We start from the raw sequence: 22,955 nt of genomic DNA, 5'->3' as shown, positions 1-22,955 counted from the left end.
GTGTATGCCTGATGAGCCCAGAATTAGGGTGAAACACGTGTTGCATACTCTTTGCATTATTTGACAGTAAACTATATAAATATATGCTATTCTATAGCATGATTAGAATCGTCGGAGTATTAAAGGTGTAGATCTGTTTTATAAGCATATTTTATGACATCAATGTTAATATAGAGTATAACTATAATTATTATTATTCTACAGTATATTGGCATTGCTATGAAAGATTTGTAAAATTAGTGTTAAGTATTTAAAAAAAAAAAGCATTCCAGTTTCTTGTTTTTACAGGTACACAGTGACTTAGATATATATACAGTGGTGTGAAAAACTATTTGCCCCCTTCCTGATTTCTTATTCTTTTGCATGTTTGTCACACAAAATGTTTCTGATCATCAAACACATTTAACTATTAGTCAAATATAACACAAGTAAACACAAAATGCAGTTTTTAAATGATGGTTTTTATTATTTAGGGAGAAAAAAAAATCAAAACCTATATGGCCCTGTGTGAAAAAGTAATTGCCCCCTGAATCTAATAACTGGTTGGGCCACCCTTAGCAGCAATAACTGCAATCAAGCGTTTGTGATGACTTGCAATGAGTCTTTTACAGCACTCTGGAGGAATTTTGGCCCACTCATCTTTGCAGAATTGTTGTAATTCAGCTTTATTTGATGGTTTTCTAGCATGAACCGCCTTTTTAAGGTCATGCCATAGCATCTCAATTGGATTCAGGTCAGGATTTTGACTAGGCCACTCCAAAGTCTTCATTTTGTTTTTCTTCAGCCATTCACGATGGATTTGCTGGTGTGTTTTGGGTCATTGTCCTGTTGCAGCACCCAAGATCACTTCAGCTTGAGTTGACGAACAGATGGCCGGACATTCTCCTTCAGGATTTTTTGGTAGACAGTAAAATTCATGGTTCCATCTATCACAGCAAGCCTTCCAGGTCCTGAAGCAGCAAAACAACCCCAGACCATCACACTACCACCACCATATTTTACTGTTGGTATGATGTTCTTTTTCTGTAATGCTGTGTTCCTTTTACGCCAGATGTAACGGGACATTTGCCTTCCAAAAAGTTAATCTTTTGTCTCATCAGTCCACAAGGTATTTTCCCAAAAGTCTTGGCAATCATTGAGATGTTTCTTAGCAAAATTGAGACGAGCCTTAATGTTCTTTTTGCTTAACAGTGGTTTACGTCTTGGAAATCTGCCATGCAGGCCGTTTTTGCCCAGTCTCTTTCTTATGGTGGAGTCGTGAACATTGACCTTAATTGAGGCAAGTGAAGCCTGCAGTTCTTTTGACGTTGTCCTGGGGTCTTTTGTGACCTCTTGGATGAGTCGTCTCTGCGCTCTTGGGGTAATTTTGGTCGGCTGGCCACTCCTGGGAAAGTTCACCACTGTTCCATGTTTTTGCCATTTGTGGATAATGGCTCTCACTGTGGTTCACTGGAGTCCCAAAGCTTTAGAAATGGTTTTATAACCTTTACCAGACTGATAGATCTCAATTACTTCTGTTCTCATTTGTTCCTGAATTTCTTTGGATCTTGGCATGATGTCCAGCTTTTGAGGTGCTTTTGGTCTACTTCTCTGTGTCAGGCAGCTCCTATTTAAGTGATTTCTTGATTGAAACAGGTGTGGCAGTAATCAGGCCTGGGGGTGGCTATGGAAATTGAACTCAGGTGTGATACACCACAGTTAGGTTATTTTTTAACAAGGGGGCAATTACTTTTTCACACAGGGCCATGTAGGTTTGGATTTTTTTTCTCCCTAAATAATTAAAACCATCATTTAAAAACTGCATTTTGTGTTTACTTGTGTTATATTTGACTAATGGTTAAATGTGTTTGATGATCAGAGACATTGTGTGTGACAAACATGCAAAAGAATAAGAAATGAGGAAGGGGGCAAATAGTTTTTCACACCACTGTATATATATAATTTTTACTGCAGTAATTCATTAACGATTATTGGTCTTTATATACCAGAAAGACTTTCCTAGGGTCTTTTGTAGAAAATATGTACACATAGTTCATCTATCTTTTCAGATAAAAATGAACTCGCCCAAACAATTAATTAACAAAAAAAGTTTTTAAATTGGCAAAGATGAAGTCAAGAAAAAAAACTTTTCACTTTCCATGATTTGTATTTTTAAAATTATAGAGCACTTCATATTATTATTTTTAAAGCTCATTCTGTAAAATTAAACTATGATTATACAATTAAATGTTTATTATATTTATACATTATCTTATCTGTCTTTACACGTGTTGCACACATATTTAATAAATGTTACAAACTTAACCAGGAATGTTTAAAAAATCATTCAAAAAATGTGTACGTGAATATAAATATATCTGCACAAACCGACACTCGTGAGTAACATTTTTAGGTAGTTCAAAAAGAAACACAAATCGCAAAGCGTCTGTGTGCCGACTCGAACAAGCTTTTGCAAAATACATTAACTGACAAGAGGCTGGCCCGCCCTCTCCGAGTTTTGGTAGCCAACTTGAGCCGTGATTCGCCAATTCTTGGTAGCCGAAACGGGTTGTGAATGGTCAATTCTTGGTAGAATCTTGGTAGCAGAAAGCAATCTCATTGGTTTTCGCTACCAGGAATTCCCTCGACTCACGGCTGCTCGGGGCTCCTAGCACGTGCAGCTAGTGGGCTCAAGCTGCTCTCCTGACATTGTTAGATCATTGCTGTATTTTTCAATCAAAAAATTAATGATATTAGAAATAACATAGTACATCTCCTTAACACTGCGGAACCTCCTAAGCCCCAGTACTCCGTTATAAACAAATTAAATTCTTTCACCAGTATAGATTTACCTAATTTACATAGTATAATCTCTCAACTGAAACCCTCCACCTGCATCCTTGACCCAATACCAACAAGGTTTTTCAAAGAAGTATCGGGCGTGCTAATTGATAATATTCTTGATAGTAAATTCATCATTAAATACAGGGGTCTTCCCAGACTGTCTTAGGACTGCTGTAGTTAAACCCCTGCTCAAGAAAAATAATCTTGACCCCTCTGCTTTTGAAAATTTTAGACCCATCTCTAACCTGCCCTTCTTATGTAAAATTCTGGAGAAGGCAGTCATTATGCAGTTAAATGACCACCTCAATAAACCTACTATTCTTGATACATTTCAGTCAGGTTTCAGAACAAATCACAGCACAGAAACTGCACTCGTTAAAGTAGTAAATGACTTGCGGGTAAATGCAGACAGAGGCCATTTATCTGTTCTCATCCTCTTAGATCTGAGTGCCGAATTTGACACCATTGATCGCAATATTCTTAGAAATTGCCTTAGTCAATGGGTGGGTCTCTCTGGCAGTGTCCTAAATTGGTTTGAATCCTACCTGGCAGGGAGAAAATTCTTTTTTAGTTGTGGTAATTACATCTCAAAGACACATGATATCCAATATGGTGTTCCACAAGGCTCTATCCTGGGTCCCCTGATTTTTTTGATCTACATGCTTCTGTTAGGTCAGATTATCTCAGGTTACAACGTGAGCTACCACAGCTATGCTGATGACACACAGCTGTACTTATCAATAGCACCTGATAACTCCGACTCTCTTGATTCACTAACACAATGTCTCACTTGTATTTCTGAATGGATGAATAGTAATTTTCTCAAGCTAAATAAAGAAAAAACTGAAATTTTAGTGATTGGCAAAAATGGATTCAATGAGGTTATCAGAAATAAACTTAATGCATTAGGATTAAAAGTTAAGACAGAAGTAAAAAACTTAGGGGTAACTGTTGACTGTAACCTGAATTTTAAATCACATATTCATCAGACCACTAGGACAGCATTTTCTCACTTAAGAAATATAGCAAAAGTTAGACCTCTTATATCACTGAAAGATGCTGAGAAATTAATTCACGCTTTTGTTTTCAGTTGACTAGTTTACTGTAACGCACTCCTCTCAGGACTACCCAAAAAAGACATAAATCGTTTGCAACGAGTGCAGAATGCAGCTGCTAGAATCCTAACTAGGAAAAGAAAATCCGAACACATTTCTCCAGTTTTGATGTCACTACACTGGTTACCTGTGTCATTCAGAATTGACTTTAAAATTCTGCTTATGGTTTATAAAGCCTTAAATAATCTCGCTCCATCTTATATATCGGAATGTCTGACACCTTATATCCCAAATCGTAACCTCAGATCCTCAAATGAGTGTCTCCTTATAATTCCAAAAGCTAAACTTAAAAGAAGTGGTGAGGCGGCCTTCTGCTGTTATGCACCCAAAATCTGGAATAGCCTGCCAATAGGAATTCTCCAGGCTAATACAGTAGAGCACTTTACAAAACTGCTGAAAACACATTACATTAACATGGCCTTCTCATAATTTGACTTTAACTTAATCCTGATGCTCTGTATGTTCAATTCATTATAATAACTATTCATGGTGGCTCTAAAATCCGCACTGACCCCAACTCTCTCTTCTGTTTCTTTTTCCGGTTTCTTTGTGGGGCGGTCTGCGCCACCACCACCTACTCAAAGCATCATGATGCACCAACATTGATGGACTAAAAGCCAGAAGTCTGCATGACCATCATCATCAAGTCCTTCCATGAGAACCCTAAATCCAAAGAGGACTGTTTGACTTATGTTAGGTAGATTGCCCAGAGGGGACTGGGCGGTCTCTTGGTCTGGAATCCCTGCAGATTTTATTCTTTTTTCTCCAGCCGTCTGGAGTTTTTTTTTTGTTTGTTTTTTCTGTCCACCCTGGCCATCAGACCTTAATTATTCTATGTTAATTAATGTTGACTTATTTTCTTTTCTTACTGTGTCTTTTATTTTTCTATTCTTCATTTTGTAAAGTGCTTTGAGCTACATTTTTTTGTATGAAAATGTGCTATATAAATAAATGTTGTGGTTGTTGTTTGGGTCCCAGGGTAGCTCATTTGCCCTTAGTCGTCTGGCCATGTTTCTTTAGGGCAGGCATGTTGCTGCTTTAGAACTCAAACAGTCACAGTAAATTCACTAGTTTGAGGCACAACAAAATAAATAGAGGTTGGTGGTGTTGATGCACACAACCTTCTTTCTCACAAAGGGACTTGTATTAATTATTTATCGCCAGCTTTGTCACACCACTACATGCTCCACTTTTTCTTTCAGTTCTCCCTGCTTCTTCCCTTTTTTTCTGCTGCTATTCCTCCCACTGAGCCTTTTTCAGTTTAAGCATAGAATATTAAGGTAGAATTTTATTTGTACACAGGGGAAAAGTTGACTTTTTACAGAAGCTCTTTAAATAAATAAATAAATACATACATACATACATACTGTAACAAGAAGAGACTCGAGGCATGGCAAGGTTTGGGGCAGCCACCCGTTTAATGCGGTTTCCTGGCTGCAAAAGCAAATGATTCATGCAGTCAAGTTTACACGGCAGAGTCCAAAACAGAACTTCCTCCCAGAGCAAAGGCGGGAGGCTTTATAGGACGTTGGGCGGAAGTGACGTCGTCCTCGGGGCCGGGACCGGAAGTGATGTGTCCCGCTTCGAGGTGGTGGCTCCTGGAGGGATTTCCCGGGAAAGACCTGCAGGGAACTTAGAAAGAGCGTCAGTGTGAGGGGCAGATGTAAAATCAGTCCTTTCTAAGCCCTTCAGTTGCGTCCTATGCACACGTGTGTGACAATACATACATACATACATAAATAAATAGATAAATTAAATTTTATATTACATTCATCCTATGGTCTGAACACACCTAAATAACTAAAAACAAAGACAATTTAAAAAAGAAAGAAAAAGTATGACTTGGCTGTCCCAGTCACAGTAAGGCATTATGGAGGCATGTTGCTGTTGCTATAAAGGAGCCCCAGTAATGTTTCTGTTATGTTGCCGAATAATTCATTAGTTGAAAGTCCTCAGTATTAATGCATCAGAGAGAGGATGTGCAGCATTGTTCATAATGGCACTCAGATTTTTTTTTAATTCTCTCCTTTGCTACTACCTTTAGGGGGTCCAGAGTGTGTCCCATAACTGAGCCTGCCTTTTTACTGAGCCTGTTCATTCAGTGGGTATCTCTTGAAGTGATGTTACCACATGACAGCATAGAAGATTGTAATGGTCATCACAAAGTTGGAGCAAATGTGAAGGATATAACTAATAATAACTATTCATGGTGGCTCTAAAATCCGTACTAACCCCTACTCTCTTCTGTTTCTTTTTCCGGTTTCTCTGTGGTGGCGGCCTGTGCCACCACCAACCTACTCAAAGCACCATGATGCCCCAGTATTGATGGACTAAAAGCCAGAAGTCCACGTGATCATCATCATCATCATCATCAAATCCTTCCATGAAAACCATAAATACAAGGAGGACTGTTTCATTTATGTTAGGTAGATTGCCCAGAGGGGACTGGGCGGTCTCATGGCCTGGAATCCCTGCAGATTTTATTTTTTTTCTCCGGCCGTCTGGAGTTTTTTGTTTTTCTGTCCCCCCTGGCCATTGGACCTTACTCTTATTCTATGTTAATTAATGTTGACTTATTTTATTTTCTTACTGTGTCTCTTATTTTTCTATTCTTCATTATGTAAAGCACTTTGAGCTACATTTTTTTTGTATGAAAATGTGTTATATAAATAAATGTTGTTGTTGTTGTTGTTGTTGTTGAATGCAGTTCCCTAAGAAAAAAGAGCCGCTCTGTCATTTCATATACAGATTCCTCTGTGTTACGAGACCTGTCCAACCTGTCATTGATATGGACTACCAAGGAGTACATCACCACAACATCCACTCCTTAAATAAAGAGGTGAAATGATTGAAGTGTTTGAAATAATGAAGAGAATTACTACAGCGGATCAAGAATGTTGAATTAAAATGAGCTCATCAAAAACACAGGGACACAGTTGGAAACTTGTTAAGGGTAAATTTCGCACAGAGAACCATAGAGTAGTGTGGTAGACAGGTAGACGTTTAAAACTAGACTTGGAGACGTTAAGTGGACGGGACGGTAACGTTTTTTTGAGCTGAATGCCCTATTCTTGCCTAAATTTTTTGAATGTTCTAATATTACAATATGTCATCAAACGTGTCTGAAGAGAGGACACCATTTCTTACATCAGGAATCCCATTAGTAATTTATGAGGTATCGAGTGTAACATTTAGTTTTGTGGGGGAAGCCCTTACTGTCATTAATGCTGGCGATTCATCTCAGTCCTTAGGGACAAAGCAGACAAAACTCTGGGATGATGATAAGTGCAGACTTTATAATAAGATCTGCTCTTTTGTTCTGTAGGCCTCCACTGACTTCAGGAAACAAGCTGTTGTGATTCTGTTTTGCTGCAACCTTCATGTTAGGATTTTGGGAGTGACTGGTTCTTCTGTGTATTACTTGAGCTAACCCAAAAGAAAACTCCCTTATGCTAATTGTACATCCCACACTGTGCTAATTGTCATTTCCTTGTTATATTACTAGCCTAATCCTTCCTTTAAAAGGCTGTGAACACTTTTATTGTATTGAAGTGAATATACAGTATAAGTGAATACATGAATTATATACTAGACTTTCTTCTATATTATATGTGCTCCATTTGGAAAACCAAAAGAAATTTAACTAATTGCATTATAAATGTTGTACGTCACCTTGGATAAAGGCATCAGCCAAAATAAGTAAATGTAAATATATCTGAGGATCAACAATGCTTTTATCTCACAATCACTTTCAGTTTTATTGTCTGAATCAATATTAAAACCCTCCTTGCTTTCTGATCATTGACCCACCACAGTCCAAGTTTGTCTTCTGCAGGTTTCTTCCCTCACACCACCATCACAAATCCTTGCTCCACAACCCTGGATTTTCACCACACTTTCATTCATGTTGTACAATTTTTGGAAATAAACTCAGTGGTCAGGGGTCAGTGGTCCTCCATACATCTGGTTGGATGTGAAGGGTGCCATTCATGACTAGAAGTTACAATAGCTTTTGGTTCAAATTAGGCACATATGTACCAGCTTTAGATAAATGAACTTGCCACTCAAAAACTTGTGTGCAAGACAAACTGTTATCACTTGTGGCGGACAGCCGGGTCCTATGCCCGGCAGGGACGCCCCTGCTGCATCTGTTTCGGGGGAGCAACCATGGGGAGCTCAATACCTACGCTTGGTGGCAGCTTCCCTGGCAGACGGTGATCCCCCAGCCTGTAGCATGGCTCCATGGGAGATGGAGTCCTCCACAGCCTGGTTGGGGGCTCGGATGGCCAATAGGGGGAGCTGCATGGAGTCAGCAGCCCGGCTGGACGAATCTTCAGCCCCACCCGAAAGTGCAATTAGGATCAGGTGGTCAAGCACCTGGAACGCTTCCGGGTGGGCTATAAAAAGGGCCAGCCACCACCACTTAAGGAGCCAGAGTCGGGAGGAGGAGGAGGACTAAGCTTCAGGAGGAGTGGTGGAGGAGAGAAAAGATTGTGTTGTTGTTGGAATAGTGCTTTGTGGACTGTGTATTGCCTGGGGGTCACGGGGAAGATGTGCGCCCACGGGTGAAGAAAAATAAAAGTCTTTATTAATTTTATACGTGTCTCTGTGTCCATCTGTGTCAGGTCAGGTGCCGATATAGCGCCTTGTTACACACTGTACACTGTTTTTATCATTTCATAAATTTCTGTGGCCATTATGTTCAATTTCATGAGAAATTTGATGTTGATTCACTGTTCGATTTTTTCACCCGACATTATAGCAGCAACTCGTGTAGCGATTGTTGTGCAAATACTGACTGGGCTTTTCACAGGATATACCTAGCCGGTCGGCAATTTGAGAGGGCATGTATCAGGGGATTTAGTTCTATGATTCACGTCTGGCTGACCTCCTGACGGTTTTCCAGGAAAGCCCCAAGCCCAGTCCGGTTATTTTTGTGTCTTACCTCATACTTATGTGATGAATTATTTTGTGTTTTACATTTGGAATTAACTTAGACCACATTGCAGAGATCCATTTTCATTTTGACATTAAAGAGTCTTTATTTGTTGACCAGTGTCAAAAAATCCAAGTTAAATCAATTTATGACTCAGTGTTGTCCAGCCATCCTTCTATCTCCTAAATCTGCTATATCCTATGTAGGGTCATGTGGAAGCCAGGGCCTGTCCTAGCAAGCATAGGACGTAAGGCAGGGATAATCACTGGACAGGTCACCAGAAACACACACAGACACACACACACACAGAGGCAGACACAAACCAATTTAGCATTGCAAATCCAAATAACTTGCATGTCTTTGGACTGTGGGAGGAAACTGAAGCACCCGTGCAGATACGGGGAGAACATAACAAACCAATTCAATGTGGTATAATAATAAAATGTGAAAACTCTTTAGAGGTGTTATATAACTTTTGTTTCTCACCAGTGGTGTTCACAATCTTTGTTCACCTTTCATGTTCTCCTTGCGCCTGTGGATTTGACTCTGGGTACTTTGGTATTTGTCCCACTTAATGACATGCAGGTTAAGTTAACTGGTGAGCCCTGAGATGGACTGGTGTCTGTTTTTGACCCAGTACTTTCAGGACCCAAAATGATTGCACTGGTTTGATTAATGGATAGGTGGATGTTTAAAGGTTAAAAAAAATCATATATACACACAAGACATTTGACGTTTACCATATGTTTATTAAAAAATATAAAAAAATGATTCTTTATAACATTTATTATATTTAAAAGAAAACAATAAATCCTCAATTCATTATTTAAAAAATATTTTAAAAAATAAAAATGAAATATTCTTCACATGCAAAACAAAATTAACGTGCATTTGTAATATGATGCCTGGCCTATACTGAATTCCACTTTATTATAAAAGTTCTTATTGAGTGTTACATATCAGATCCATTCCACACGCAGATTTCACTGCTGTTGTTGTGTCCAAATGTTGGCTCCATATTATCTCTTCAGGTTGGGCTTAACCTTGCCTTACATGTTTGCAAGTGACCAAATATTCTCCAGTTATCCCCAGGCCTGGCATCAGGTGTAGGTCATGGAATCAACTTCTGAGCATGAATTCAGTGAAAAGCACTTTCTGAAATATATTGACGTGCCTTCCATGGCAAGCTCAACAGGAGCTAGTTGAGTTGTTCTGGCCCTGTAGGTAAAATGCCCCAGATACCCAAGCAGAAACCGGAGGGAGTCTATTTCTATGTGGACCTGGAAATTACTCTGATGTAATTGGAGACAGCTTCTAAGAACAAGATCAACTGTTTCACCTCAGCACGTTCTTGCCATGTCTCTTGCCCTAGAATCTGGAAGGACAGTGTAAAGACTGCACATGATCTCACCTCCATTCACTGTTCACATTTACAAATTAAGGAAGAAATTCCCATGTAGAAGACAAGATACTGCTATTGGCCCTGTTGTTAAAAACTTTGCATAATTTTAAGGCATAAAATCTGGCATGAACTATGAATAGCATATGCAGCAGGGGTGTCATACGGGGCCTCATGATGCAAGATGATGGGGGATGATACACAGAGAATGGTTCTGAACTCACCATTACAGGAGACAACACCAGAAGTGTTATTCAGTAATGTTACAAAGCTGATTTAAAAATTGTTATGAATCACAACTTTGTGATGGCATCAAATCCTAAGAATAGAATTGCCTCATAAATGCCATACTGTGGAATTCAATAACTGTCAACCGGCAATAAACAGTATTAGTTGCTGAATACGTTTCCTTACTCAAATCGGTCATTTTCAGTTGTTCTGTTTCTGCTTATCATACTGTAAACATCAATAACTAAATCGGTAATTGGTTAGATATACAGTGTGTCACTTAATGTATTTTTTGTTTCCTTAATATTCAACTTATCGTCTATTCACATAGTAAACTCATAATAGTGTGTGTTAATTGGTATAAGTGGCCACAAGCAAGATGGCCAATGGAATTATCTCTTTGTAAAGTCTAAAATCTCTTTGGCATGACATGTAATGTCATCAAATCAGTTCAATTCAGATTTACTGTATCCGGTGTAATTGTAATTGTTATCTATATGCTTGACCAAGACACACCATTTTCCATCACTGTGACTACTGCTCCACACAGAATAGAACGGTCTAAATGTAGTTAGGTCCGAGTGGGGGCCCTAGTCACACAATCCAGGATCTCTTGCATGTTAGAGTCATGCAAGTAAGTGAAGCTGTAAAGTTAGATTTGTAATGTCAGCATTAGGGATAGCTCTGATTGAGGGGTGAGGTGGGTAAAGGTGTGCACTGATTTCTCTGACTCTGCTCCATCTTCAGCTTGGCAACATGATGGTGACCTTAGACATGTGTCAGGTGCTTCTTGATAACTGGTCCAGCTGCAATTAAAATATTTAACAAGATTAAGTGATGCATAACTCTGTAGTTCTTGGTGGTTACTGTCACCTAACCATCTAAGGCTAATCTAAGTAATTCAAGTGTAGGTCAAACAATTGTGTTTTAATAAGTTCTCCATGACACCATCAAAACTTGCAAATTGATGCAGAATGTTGTGCAGAATTGCTAAACATGAATAAGGCTTTCTTCTTATTTTGGATTACTGTTGCCAACAATGCAGCAATAATTTCAAAACATTTGTTTTGTGCTTTCATTTTCAGTATAATAATCCAAAAGTTGCATTTAATACGCTCCAAGGCTGGGTACATTGTTTTAGCAATAATGCTCTTCATTTTCACTTTGCAAAGTTCTACAATCTGACTGTTCACAGCTAGTCCACATAGTGGAGCAACTGCCTGGCAGTTTAACCACACAGCACCAGGTCTTATGTTACGTTCATGTGCTCTTGGACAGTCAGTAAGCCAGAGTTCCCGAGTTGCATATTCCATGTAAACACATTAAGAACTTGAAGCTACAAGTCGAAAAGTTCCTAGAAAACAAAGCTACCTAAATTCTGCAAGTTTTGATGTAACGCTGACCTTTCTTTTTATTCAATTATATAAAACTAGCCATGGTACCTGTCGCAGAGAGGTAACAGAATAATTGAAAAATATTTATCTCTTGCCCCACGTGCACCTTCAGTGCCTGTCCTCCTTATTCACCGGTGCTCACTCTGTTGAGCGCGCTCCCGTAAAGCCTGCTTCTCATACTTTTTCATTATTTGATCGTCTCCTCTCTGGTTTTATATTTTCCATCTTTGAAGGTGACTTTCCCTGTGTGACTCATATGCCTTTACTCCTCTTTTGTTGCGCCACCAAAGCCAAACTGACCAATCAGATTGCTTAGAGAGACTGGACACACCGACCGTATCATTTTATTTAGTCAGTAGATAAAACATAACCTGGTCAGCCAGAAATGCCTTTTTTCATCTAATTGCATTACAGCGAAGTGATACTCATTTAATATATTTATTTTGCTGTTTATTTTCCATTTCCTGTAAAACTTTTTGTTTTTTTTTCTTTTACACCTTAAACCTTATTGTTTTATTAAGTTAGTAAATAAAACATAACCTGATCAGCCAGAAATGCCTTTTTTCATCTAATTGCATTACAGTGAAGTGATACACATTTAATACATTTATTGTGCTGTGTATTTTCCACTTCCTGCATATCTTTTTTTTTTTGCAAACCAAGTAACAAGTCAATACCAACTTTGCATTTTTCCAAATAGTTTGGCCCACATGAACCCAAGTGAACGCCTTGAAATGGGAAGGTGAAACGTCACAACCCGCAGCTCTGAATAGTCTGAAAGAAAGTCAGTGGAGTATTAGGTCTTGGCCTTGACTCGGACTGTGCAGAGTTTGCACTTTTTTCCTTTATCCAGCTTCGGAAAATGGGTGGAGGGCTAGTTTACTCTTGTTGCCTGCTAAGCTGTTTTGTAATATTCTTAGAAAACACACTTAACAATTAAATAACGTATGTTCTATTCTAATAATTAAAAAAGTAGCAATTAAAACAAAATATTATGCAAGTAAAACACAAAACAAAATGAATAATGCAGACATAATGTGAATCAGTGATAGCTTGATATCTCAGTGTGCACTGTTATCCTTAGTCTCCACAATGTTATAGCTTCACTCCATAATGAATTCATTTTTATAACTGAGTAAAATAAAAGTGGAAGCGCACTTTATAAGAATAAACTCAAGTTATAAAAATGGCTGGGTAGATAACAATGAGCACTGCTAATCCTGTCTGTTCATTGTAGTATACTGTAGGTCACACATACCTTAACAGTCAGAAAACTACAATGTAACTTAAAAAGAAGGCCCAGAGAACACAAATTGAAACTCAAGAATATGTACAGTCAGAACTGGACGGCATTTAAATATATGGCTAAAGAGCTGTAAAGAAACCATTTATGGACGAGAGCATAAAAATACCTCAACTTCATTTTCTCTTAATAAATACATGATTCACAATTAAACCACTTCGGAAATGCTTTCATTATTGCTGAGGTTGAAAGCCTCAACCACTTTTTTAAATTACAGTGGATTACATATGACAACATCTCTTACATTTAGGAAAACCATTTGTTGTGCATAAGAATGCATCACAGTCACAAATTTTCTTTATATGACATTAAGTTTGTTCATGAAAAAAGTCATTTATTTACTGAAACTGGTCTTTTTGCACGTGTTATCATTCTTTTCATAATTTGTTTCACACAAACTAATGGCAGCAATAATCTTCACTTTTTTTCAGCTGATTCTGTGGTAACATTTTTCATCTCACTGACTTGGATTTGGTGAAGGATTACAGAACCCCCATTTGTTGCTTTTTTGTTTTTATCCTCATTTGGCTTGGCAGATTTCTTTACGCTATTTACCTCAGTATTGCCCTCAAGGAGTCTGGCAATAAACTTCATCCCTGAAGTCCTGATGAAGGCACTTCCAGCAAATGTATAAAGAATTGGGTTAATGCTGCTGCTAATGAAGGCAAAGGCAGTCACGACAGGACGCAGCTTTTTGGAAGCTGTTAAAAGTGTGTCACTAAGTGGTTTATCGACCAGATGTCCAGTCACCTGAACAATGTTGATCATATTATAAGGCATCCAAAACATGGCAAAAGAAATAACAATCAACACAATTAGTCTATTGACTCTCTTTCGGGATCGTATTTGAAATCTTCCATTCTTCAGCTTACGGCTTATATGAATGTAACTTCCTACCATAATGCTGAAAGGAATTACAAAGCATAAAAGAGTTTCAAACAGGTATTGAAAAATCTCATCCTTATAATGTGAATGAGAAGGCTTGCAAGTGAATGCTCCATTCACGTTAAATACTTTCCGATAAAACACCATTGGCAGGGAAAAAAGAAAAGCCGCAACCCACAGAGGAAAAATCACCTTTGATACTTTTGACTTTGTTCTCACCTTCTGCGATAGGAAGGGTTTGGCTATTCCCATAAGGCGATCCAAACTCATGAAGGCAATGAGGTAAACACTGGCATACATGTTGACACAGCACATGTAATGAAGAGTCTTGCACCATGCATCTCCAAACTCCCAAGTACAGACTGCTAGGAAATGAATAAAGAAAGGAGCAGTCAGCAGAACTACCGCATCCGCGGCTGCCAAATTAAGAACAAGGATTGATGTCACAGATCGTTTCCGTAGCTGGAATACAACAGTCCACACCACAAATAGGTTCCCTGGAAATCCAAGAAGGAAGGCGAAAGCCAAAAATGAAATTCCAATGGATCTCTGGGTATCCGTAAAATTTAGAGAACAGGAATTGTTCATGACTTGCTCCAAATGCAGTGTCCCTTGTAATAAAAAAAAAAAACAAAAAAAAATTAACTCCACACAATACTATGCTATATCAAAATCAATTGATCATTCGATAATTATTATTCAATTTAATAAACTAAACAATGTTTTATTCATCCAAATAAGTAAGGCAGAAATAATCATTGAACGGGACAGGGATGCAATTTAACTTGTGGTGCAGTCATGTCTTTCTGAGACTCACAATATGGCCTTACTTAATCCGAGAGCTTTAACTACTGTGACATTTTACATAAATGATTCTATCAGTTTATGGAAAGTAGATATCTTAACTTTCTATAAGGCATGACTCAATAGAGCAGTACTAATTGCAGCAGTCCCTCCAAATGATAATTCGTTTGTCAAGGAAAAAGAGCATTCAGTCTAGCAATTATTTATATTTATAGAGCCATTTAAACTGTAGAAATTGTTTTTCATCTTTAAGTATTTTGCTGTAGCTATTCAAGGAATTATTCCATTTATCATCCATCTAAAATGTAATACTTCTACTATCAATTCATTTTCAGATTTGTTATCTACAATAGAAACTCATTTTAAAAGTTTACAATTTCAGTTTGTATGTAGACAATCAATATGACCTCAAAGCAAGACAGTTTATTAACTTGCAGCATTCGTTTATGTCAGTTAAGTAACACATCATCCAGGCAACACATCAGGGATGTCACATTCTAGATTTAGTTATTCAAATGGACTTATCCACAGATCATGGCCGTCAGCATATCTGATCACTGCTGCATTTCCTTCAACATAACAATATCTGCAGCTAGACCTAAACAGACCTGCAGTTAGACCTAAAGAGCAGCATGTTCTTAAATAATGTTATTTTGATGCTGTGTCTGCTTCTAGGCTTGCTAATTCTAGATACTCAGTTTGAATTTAGTTTTTGTCTTATTACAATAGCAATGAATAGTATACAGTAAGGTAGAATATTTTAATGCTACGGTGAAGGCCACAATCAACATAGTAGTTGAGTCACATGAAACTCCATGGGGATAAATCCCTCCCACCCAGTATAGGATTACTCCATAAAGGTCTTTGAAAAGACTCTCAGAGTTAAAGAAGGTGACGTCTCTTCTAAATATGCATGGAATAAAGAGAGCGTTGGATGAATTTCAAAACTGATTACCAGAGCACAAAGTTTTTCCTTGAAAAAAAAAAAAACAAGTACCATGGAACACTCAAAATGGAGTACGATAAACTTTAGTGAAAATTGAGGAAATCTAAATTAACGGTCCACTATGAAATTCTAAAGCCAATTATAGCTGTACACAAACCAGTCGTCGACTTGCGAAACTTGCAAAACTTTAATAAATGACAATGTGAAAAATGCAAATGTATATTTTCAACTATTGATTAGCTAGAACAGTGTTTCCCACATTGCCAATCAGCAAAAAACAGGCAATGCATGCGCCGGTTCTTGGCGTTCTCCACTGTTAAAAAAATCAAGCTTCTTGAAATTCTATGACGAGCGATTCCACTCGTTAGCCATTAGCCATTAAGATGGCTAACAAAATGTTAGGTTATACAGCACGATGTGTAGCGTACAGGTCCAAAGAGGTTATACTCAAGATTTATAATGCACTGGTGAGGCCTCATCTTCAGGCTACAAAATGGACAGAGGAGCACTGTAAAAAGCCTAGAGAAGAGTGACTAGACTGATTCCAGGGCTACAGGGGAAGAATTATGTAGAAAGACTTAAAGAACAGGGCCTTTTCAGTTTAAATAAAAGAAGATTAAGAGGAGACATGATTGAAGTGTTTAAAGTTATTAAGGTAATTAGAACAGTATATTGAGACTTTTATTTTAAAATGAGTTCACCAAAAACACGGGGATACAGCTGTAAACTTGTTAAGGGTAAATATTGGACAAATGTTAGGAATGTTAGGGATAAGCTATCAAGTAGCATGGTAGAGAGTATGACTTCATGGGCTTTCAAAACTCAATTTAATGTTATTTTAGAAAAATTAACTAGATAGGACTGACAGGCTTTGTTGGGCTGAATGGCCTGTTCTCGTCTAAACTGTTAATGAATCAAGTTGCATGAAACTCTGTGGGGGAAGCCCATCCCACCCTGTATGTGATTATTTTTTTGTTATTTATTCACCATATACAATTTCTTGTATTAGGAATTTGTTATTTTTCACATACACAGCAGGATCCCTTTTGGTAGTAACAGGATTCGAACTGGCAACCTTGCAGATACCTTAGATTCACAGCCACCATGTTACTCCATAAATGTCCTCAAAAAGATTCTGAGACTTAAAAAAACACATGTCAAGCAAACCAAGCTCCTTCAATGGAATGGATCCTGATATCTTCAGAAGCTGAAATAAAGGCGTTAGCACCGTTTCTTAAAGATAAAAAAATATCAAATGTAATATAATACATCTCTCAAAAGTAAGCAATGTTGAACCTCACTGAGCTCCTTACAGTAAATTAAACACTTTACTTTAGGTTTCCCTGAACTTAGCAAAATAAATACTAAGATAAAACCTTCCACATGGCTCCTTGACCAAGTTCTAACAGGCGTTTCCAAGAAATTTCTGATGTGCTAATCATGTACTAGACATTATTAACTCTTCAATAAACAAGGACATTTGTTGTAGATTCTTTAAAGACTTAAGTAGGTAATCCCCTGTTAAAGAAAAATAATTTTGATTGTTTCTAATGATCTGATAAAAATGGAGGCTAGAGATTAGTCAAAAGTTAAGTGAAATTCTAGTAAAAGTAGTTTTTCAGCAGTTAAACGATTACTCGATAAAACGATAAGTAAGGCTTGGTTAAAGTAGTTACAGATTTGTTGTAACATATCATAAACAACATATCTATTCTTTTCTCTTAGATTTGAGAACAACATTTGATACTAGATTAGATTACATTAGATCTCAGCATTCTCATTAATCTCCTTAGTCACTGGTTGGGTGTCTTTGGTACTGCATTAAGATTGTATAAATGGCACATAACATGTCATTCTTTATATGTTGTGGCAATTGTACATTAGAGAGGCATAATCATGGGTTTGGTGTGCCACTCTGAACTATTCTAGGCCCACTGTTAGTCTTCATCTACGTGCTCCTATTATTTCAGATTATTTTGAAACAAAATTGCACTACTACAGCTATGCGGATGTTGACACACATCTTTACTTACTGTATTTATTATGTAGGAGAACCTAGAGGCTACAAGCACTCTGATCCAATATCTTACTAGCATTACAGATTGGATGAGAATTACTTTCCTAAAACTAAACAAAGGAAAACTGGAAATTTTAGGTTTTGGCAGCAAAAAAAAAAAAAAACACACATGAGAGTATTAGAAATAAATGTATCAAGTAGCTTTACAGATCAAAATAAATTAGATAGATAGATAGATAGATAGATAGATAGATAGATAGATAGATAGATAGATAGATAGATAGATAGATAGATAGATAGATAGATAGATAGATTAGACAATATTATAGAGTTGATCTTAAAACACTCTTAAATTCGGCTCTAAACAATCTTGCTCCTTCTTGTATTTTGGAATGTCTTTTCCGCTGCATACCCCTCTAAGGCCTGAGGCACACTACATGACTTTTACTTATACAATATGGCACACAACGATTTAACATTGGAACCGAGTCGACAAGTACCTGTAATTAAAAGATCTGCACTAGTGACTGACCATTACTTTTATGCTTTTTTTTCAATTTCTGCAGTGGCATCCTTCTGCCATTGCTACCAGAAGAAAATCCTCTGCAGCTGCTTTTGATTTTGGGAAGGATGTTGATCTTATTACTGAGATCCGCTGCGTCAGTTGGTGCTTCTAGGATGGTGCATTATTACAATATTACAAAAGCTTTAGAGGTTTATTCAGTAGTGTCATTATTGTTGAGTTAAGTGAAATTCCTAAACATGCTATATGATGCCACTCTCCGGCACCATAATTAGTGAGTTGAACTACCTTGCTTCACAAATTTCAAATGAAAGGCAGACTACAGTAAACAAAAATATTTAAAAAATTAATAAAAGTTGTTGAAAATGATCTGATGCTTTTGGAGTTTTTGTTTTCCTCTCCTTCATCCACGGCCAAACTTCTGCACAGGCTAACTTGGGCTGCAGGGGGCTTGAAAGTAATCAACTTGTATGAAAAAAAAAATGCGTTCTTTGTTCTTCAAACAAATATTACTGACTCTAGACTGGCTGATCGTGTCCTCTTTAAACTCGTTACTGTTATCTCTTTGCGATAACTCATCCATCGCTAGTTCAATGGACACGGTCATCCCTGTGTTTACTCGTCTCTATTCAATAATGGCTGTTGAGATGGTGTTTAGAAGATTAGCTGTCAGAAAATGAAGAGTGTGATGAAGAAAGTGATTTACTGTATCATGTTAGAGACAGTTCCTTGTAGAGAAAAGCCAAGCAAAATGACACCTTTTATTGGCTAACTAAAAAGATTACAATATGCAAGCTTTCGAGGCAACTCAGGCCCTTTCTTCAGGCAAGATGTGCCTGAGTGGCCTCGAAAGCTTGCATATTGTAATCTTTTTAGTTAGCCAATAAAAGGTGTCATTTTGCTTGGCTTTTCTCTACATTCATAATGGCTAACACGGTACAACACCCTAGTACTACAGACGGTTCCTTGGAAATGACAAGTGGCTACAATGCACAGTAGAGTCTTGTTCTGCTAGTGGTGATGCACACAAAGGTGATGAATTTCCTGATACAGTAATCTCTGACACAACGTCTAAAAATGCATGGATTAGCAAGAGTGCTGAACGACTTTCAAAACTGATCTCCAGGGCACAAGGCAGATGTATCAGCTAAAGAAGATCACTTGCATAATTTCACTCAGTTCATTAGTGATAGCATGTTAGACGTAATTGTGGCTGAGCCCAGACATGCACAGGAACTGATCAGGCAGCCTACACTGAAAGAAAAATACGGGCTGCACAGGTGGCCCGTCAGTCATGATAAGTGTTTATAATTGAAAAGTTTGGGGCTGCGAAGTACTGGTCTGAAAAAACATTGTTTTGAAAGACTTATGACAGCAGATCGCAACTAAAAATGGTGCCAGCTTAATTGTCAGGTCTTTGTATTTTGTTACCTGTTACTTTATAGTGAGTAATCCCTTTTGGAAATAAAACTGTTGCTTGACGCAGTGATAGAGAGATTCATTAGGTCTGCATATCTGAGTAGAATGTTGTTTTCCATTCATTTACGGTCTGTAAAGGCCAAAATAAATATTTAATTACTGGGTTGTCAGTGTCCCCACTGAGCAGCACGTCAAGTTCATTGGTGGCTTGACAAAAGAATCTACAATCTAGCAAATGACGTAGCCTGCTGATATGTTTTATGTTTAAGTGTTTTTTTAATCTGTTATCTTTGTTTTCATTTTTTCTAAGTTTCTCAATAATAGCTGAAAATTGTGAAAATAATTATGTGCTAAAATAAAGCTTTTAAATATGTTTTCCCTTTTAGTTTTGCTATTTTTCCCTTTTAGTTATCCTTTTTTAGTTTGGCCTTTTTATATTATTTTTTATTTCTGTATTTTTTCTGACATTACTTGGAAATTCAGTTTAGTTTTAGTTTTCTTTCATTGTGTATTTTTAGTTTAAATTTAGTTTTTATTTCACAAAGACATTTCTATTTTATTTTATATCTATTACTTTAAGTTTAGTTTTAGTAATTATGGCATGGAGCTCCTATGGAGTTTAGTTTTGTGTCAGAACTGTACACTTAATGGATTTGGATATAATAGGAGTTTAATGTTAGTGGAAGCTTACTACACAATATGGTTTACTATCTCGTTTTGTTTTTGTCCAATAAAAACAAGCATACAGTAATCAAAATCTGACACTGAATATGAACAATTTTACATAATTTTATAATTTTAAAAATATTTTTCTTTGTCATTTGTGCTGAACAACTGTGCGCTGACTGTTGGCATTTTTATCTTTTCCTTTAATTGCCCAGAATAGGCCAATTTGTAATGAAATTTAGGAGAATTTTAAGGTTTGAGTGTTTTTTACTCTAAATGTCTACAATACATAACATATAATGCTCTAAGTAAAATGTGCTTAAAATGAATGCCTTCAATATTGCATTAAAAATCTCCTATACTGGGCCTTGTTATTTTCTACCTGCCATATTGATCTCTGATTCCATCTCAGGCACATACAATTTATAGACAGAATTTTGCCACCTGCAAGCCTGAAAAGATATTAAAAATCAGAAAATAGACTCTATTGTGTTCTGACATGTGTAATCATAAAAATTATGTGGGCTTAGGAAGAACAGGACTCTTAGGCTTGAATCAGTGTGCAGACCCCACTTAGCTGTATTGAGGGAAACAAAGAAAAACAAGCATTTAGTGTCAAGGTTAGGGGCAATGAGCCTTGAAAAGCCCATGCAAAAGAACAGGAAACCCTTAATGAGCAGAGTAAGAGCAGTTAATAGGAGTGCGGACAGCCACAAAACGACAGATACAACATCTGAGATTATGAACAACATATTCATTATCTAAACCTGTTTATCCAGAGAAGCCTGGAGCCTACCCCAGCAGGTTTGGGTGCAAGGAAGGAAAAGTCCCTGCTATGCAATATGAATGATATGGCTGATGTTAAGAACAAAAAGAATATGATACTTCAGCTATCTTTTGAGAGAGAGAGAAAAAAAATGAAAAAAGGGGACAGATATTTAAAAATATCATTCTGCTACTGGATTATATTTAACTCAATATCAGGTATTTTGAGCTGTGAATATAAACTAAAAAAGATAAATTAATAAATATAGAATAAATACAAAAACACATTAGTATGTTTAGCTTTTCATCACTTGGCAGACTCTCTTCGCCTACCTACCTGTAGTTCAGTAGAGACATTGCCAAGTCAGGAATTTTACAAAGTTTGTAACGCTTCATTGTTAATGGCTTTTTTTAAAGCAAAAGAGATTTGTCTAGCAACAATATGCTGATCTTGTATGATGACCTAGTCAGTCTCTCTATCTGTGTCGTTTTATTTTCAAAAAGGATTTCTCCTGTGCAAAGTGGTGAGTGAATTGTTGTCAACAAAAATGTAGACACCTAAGAAATAAGCTGAATCTTTATTCACTCATGATTTTTCTGTCCATATGGTAAAGGTTTTTTTGACCTGCACATTCCAACATTCAGGCGTCTGAATTACATTTTGATATACAAGAAGCACAAGGAAAGGCGTCACAGTAAATCACTTTTTATTTCACATACTTTACACGCTTGCTCTGTCACCACACATGCTCTGTGAACAGATGCCCTCCGTCACCAGCCACCATTCACTGGATGAATAGATCCAGGTGGCTTGTGGTGGATGATTTTCTATTTCAGAGTTAAAGTTACAAGGGTTAAAGACTAACAGCAAGAGTATTCATTCATGAATGAAAACTAAAAATACTTTTAGTAAATTATTATTTTATGTCAGTTAGTCTTTCCAGCTACTTTAATAGTTTCATTTAGTTTTAGTTTTCCATTTCGGTTTTGTTAATTATTTTATTTCAGTTTATGAAAATGTTTTTTTAATAATAGTTTCAGTTTTGATTTTAGTTTTTGTTAATTCTAATAACCTTGCTCTGTGTGTATAAATATATTGTAGGGTGGTGAGTGAGAAGGCAGAGTGAGTCCCGAAATAGTTGGGCACCAACCTTTTAATTAAAAAAAAAAAAAAAGACACATGATGGTAATATCAAGACAGCACAGGCAATGGCCTTTTATTGTGCTCTAGTGGCATTCTCTGGTTGAATGAAGACAGTCAGAATCTCAGATTCAAATAAGACACCACCTTCCAGGGAATGTCTCCCTTTTATATCGGTCACACTGGAAGGGTGGAGCTTCCATGTTGCCCTCAAAGTTGGTTTCTTGGCACTGTGAAGGAAGAAGGTGACAAGACTATTAAGTAGCAACACAACATCTGATCCCAGGGTGGTAGTACATACCTAAGGTGAGTCTGGCAGGTGACCCTCTGCCGTTCATGCGTGACTATTTATTTATATATGTGTGTACTGTATATATCATGTACAATTTAAGATGCTGTGTTTGTGGTTTTTGCTGTTATCCAAACACTTATTAAATACTGACATACAACTTACTCTTCTTGTGTAGTGCCAATTCAAGTTTAGGTGATGCCTAAGCTTTGTCATTACATACTAGTTTTTCTTTGGTTCCCTCAAAACACCTGCGGAGCCTGAACAATGGTTCAAGCACAGTGGCCCCCTACCCTCAAAAT

At 37.2% G+C, this 22,955-nt stretch overlaps 1 protein-coding gene across 2 annotated transcripts in view; it reads right to left on the bottom strand.

The window, feature by feature from the left end:
* Positions 1 to 11,900: 11,900 nt before the first annotated feature.
* The window catches only part of LOC120523946 (leukotriene B4 receptor 1-like), a 52,909-nt gene continuing 41,854 nt past the window's right edge, over positions 11,901 to 22,955 (bottom strand). For both annotated transcript variants that reach the window (XM_039745692.1, XM_039745683.1), the window contains one exon: positions 11,901 to 14,694. In XM_039745692.1, the coding sequence (XP_039601626.1) occupies positions 13,616 to 14,671 (1,056 nt within the window). In that variant the 5' untranslated portion in view covers positions 14,672 to 14,694 and the 3' untranslated portion in view covers positions 11,901 to 13,615. The remainder of the gene's footprint in view (positions 14,695 to 22,955) is intronic.

Source organism: Polypterus senegalus, chromosome 1, assembly GCF_016835505.1.
Source record: "Polypterus senegalus isolate Bchr_013 chromosome 1, ASM1683550v1, whole genome shotgun sequence".
Lineage (NCBI taxonomy): Eukaryota > Metazoa > Chordata > Cladistia > Polypteriformes > Polypteridae > Polypterus > Polypterus senegalus.
The sequence above is the reverse complement of the archived record's forward strand: the minus strand, read 5'-3'. Positions and strand labels throughout refer to the sequence as shown.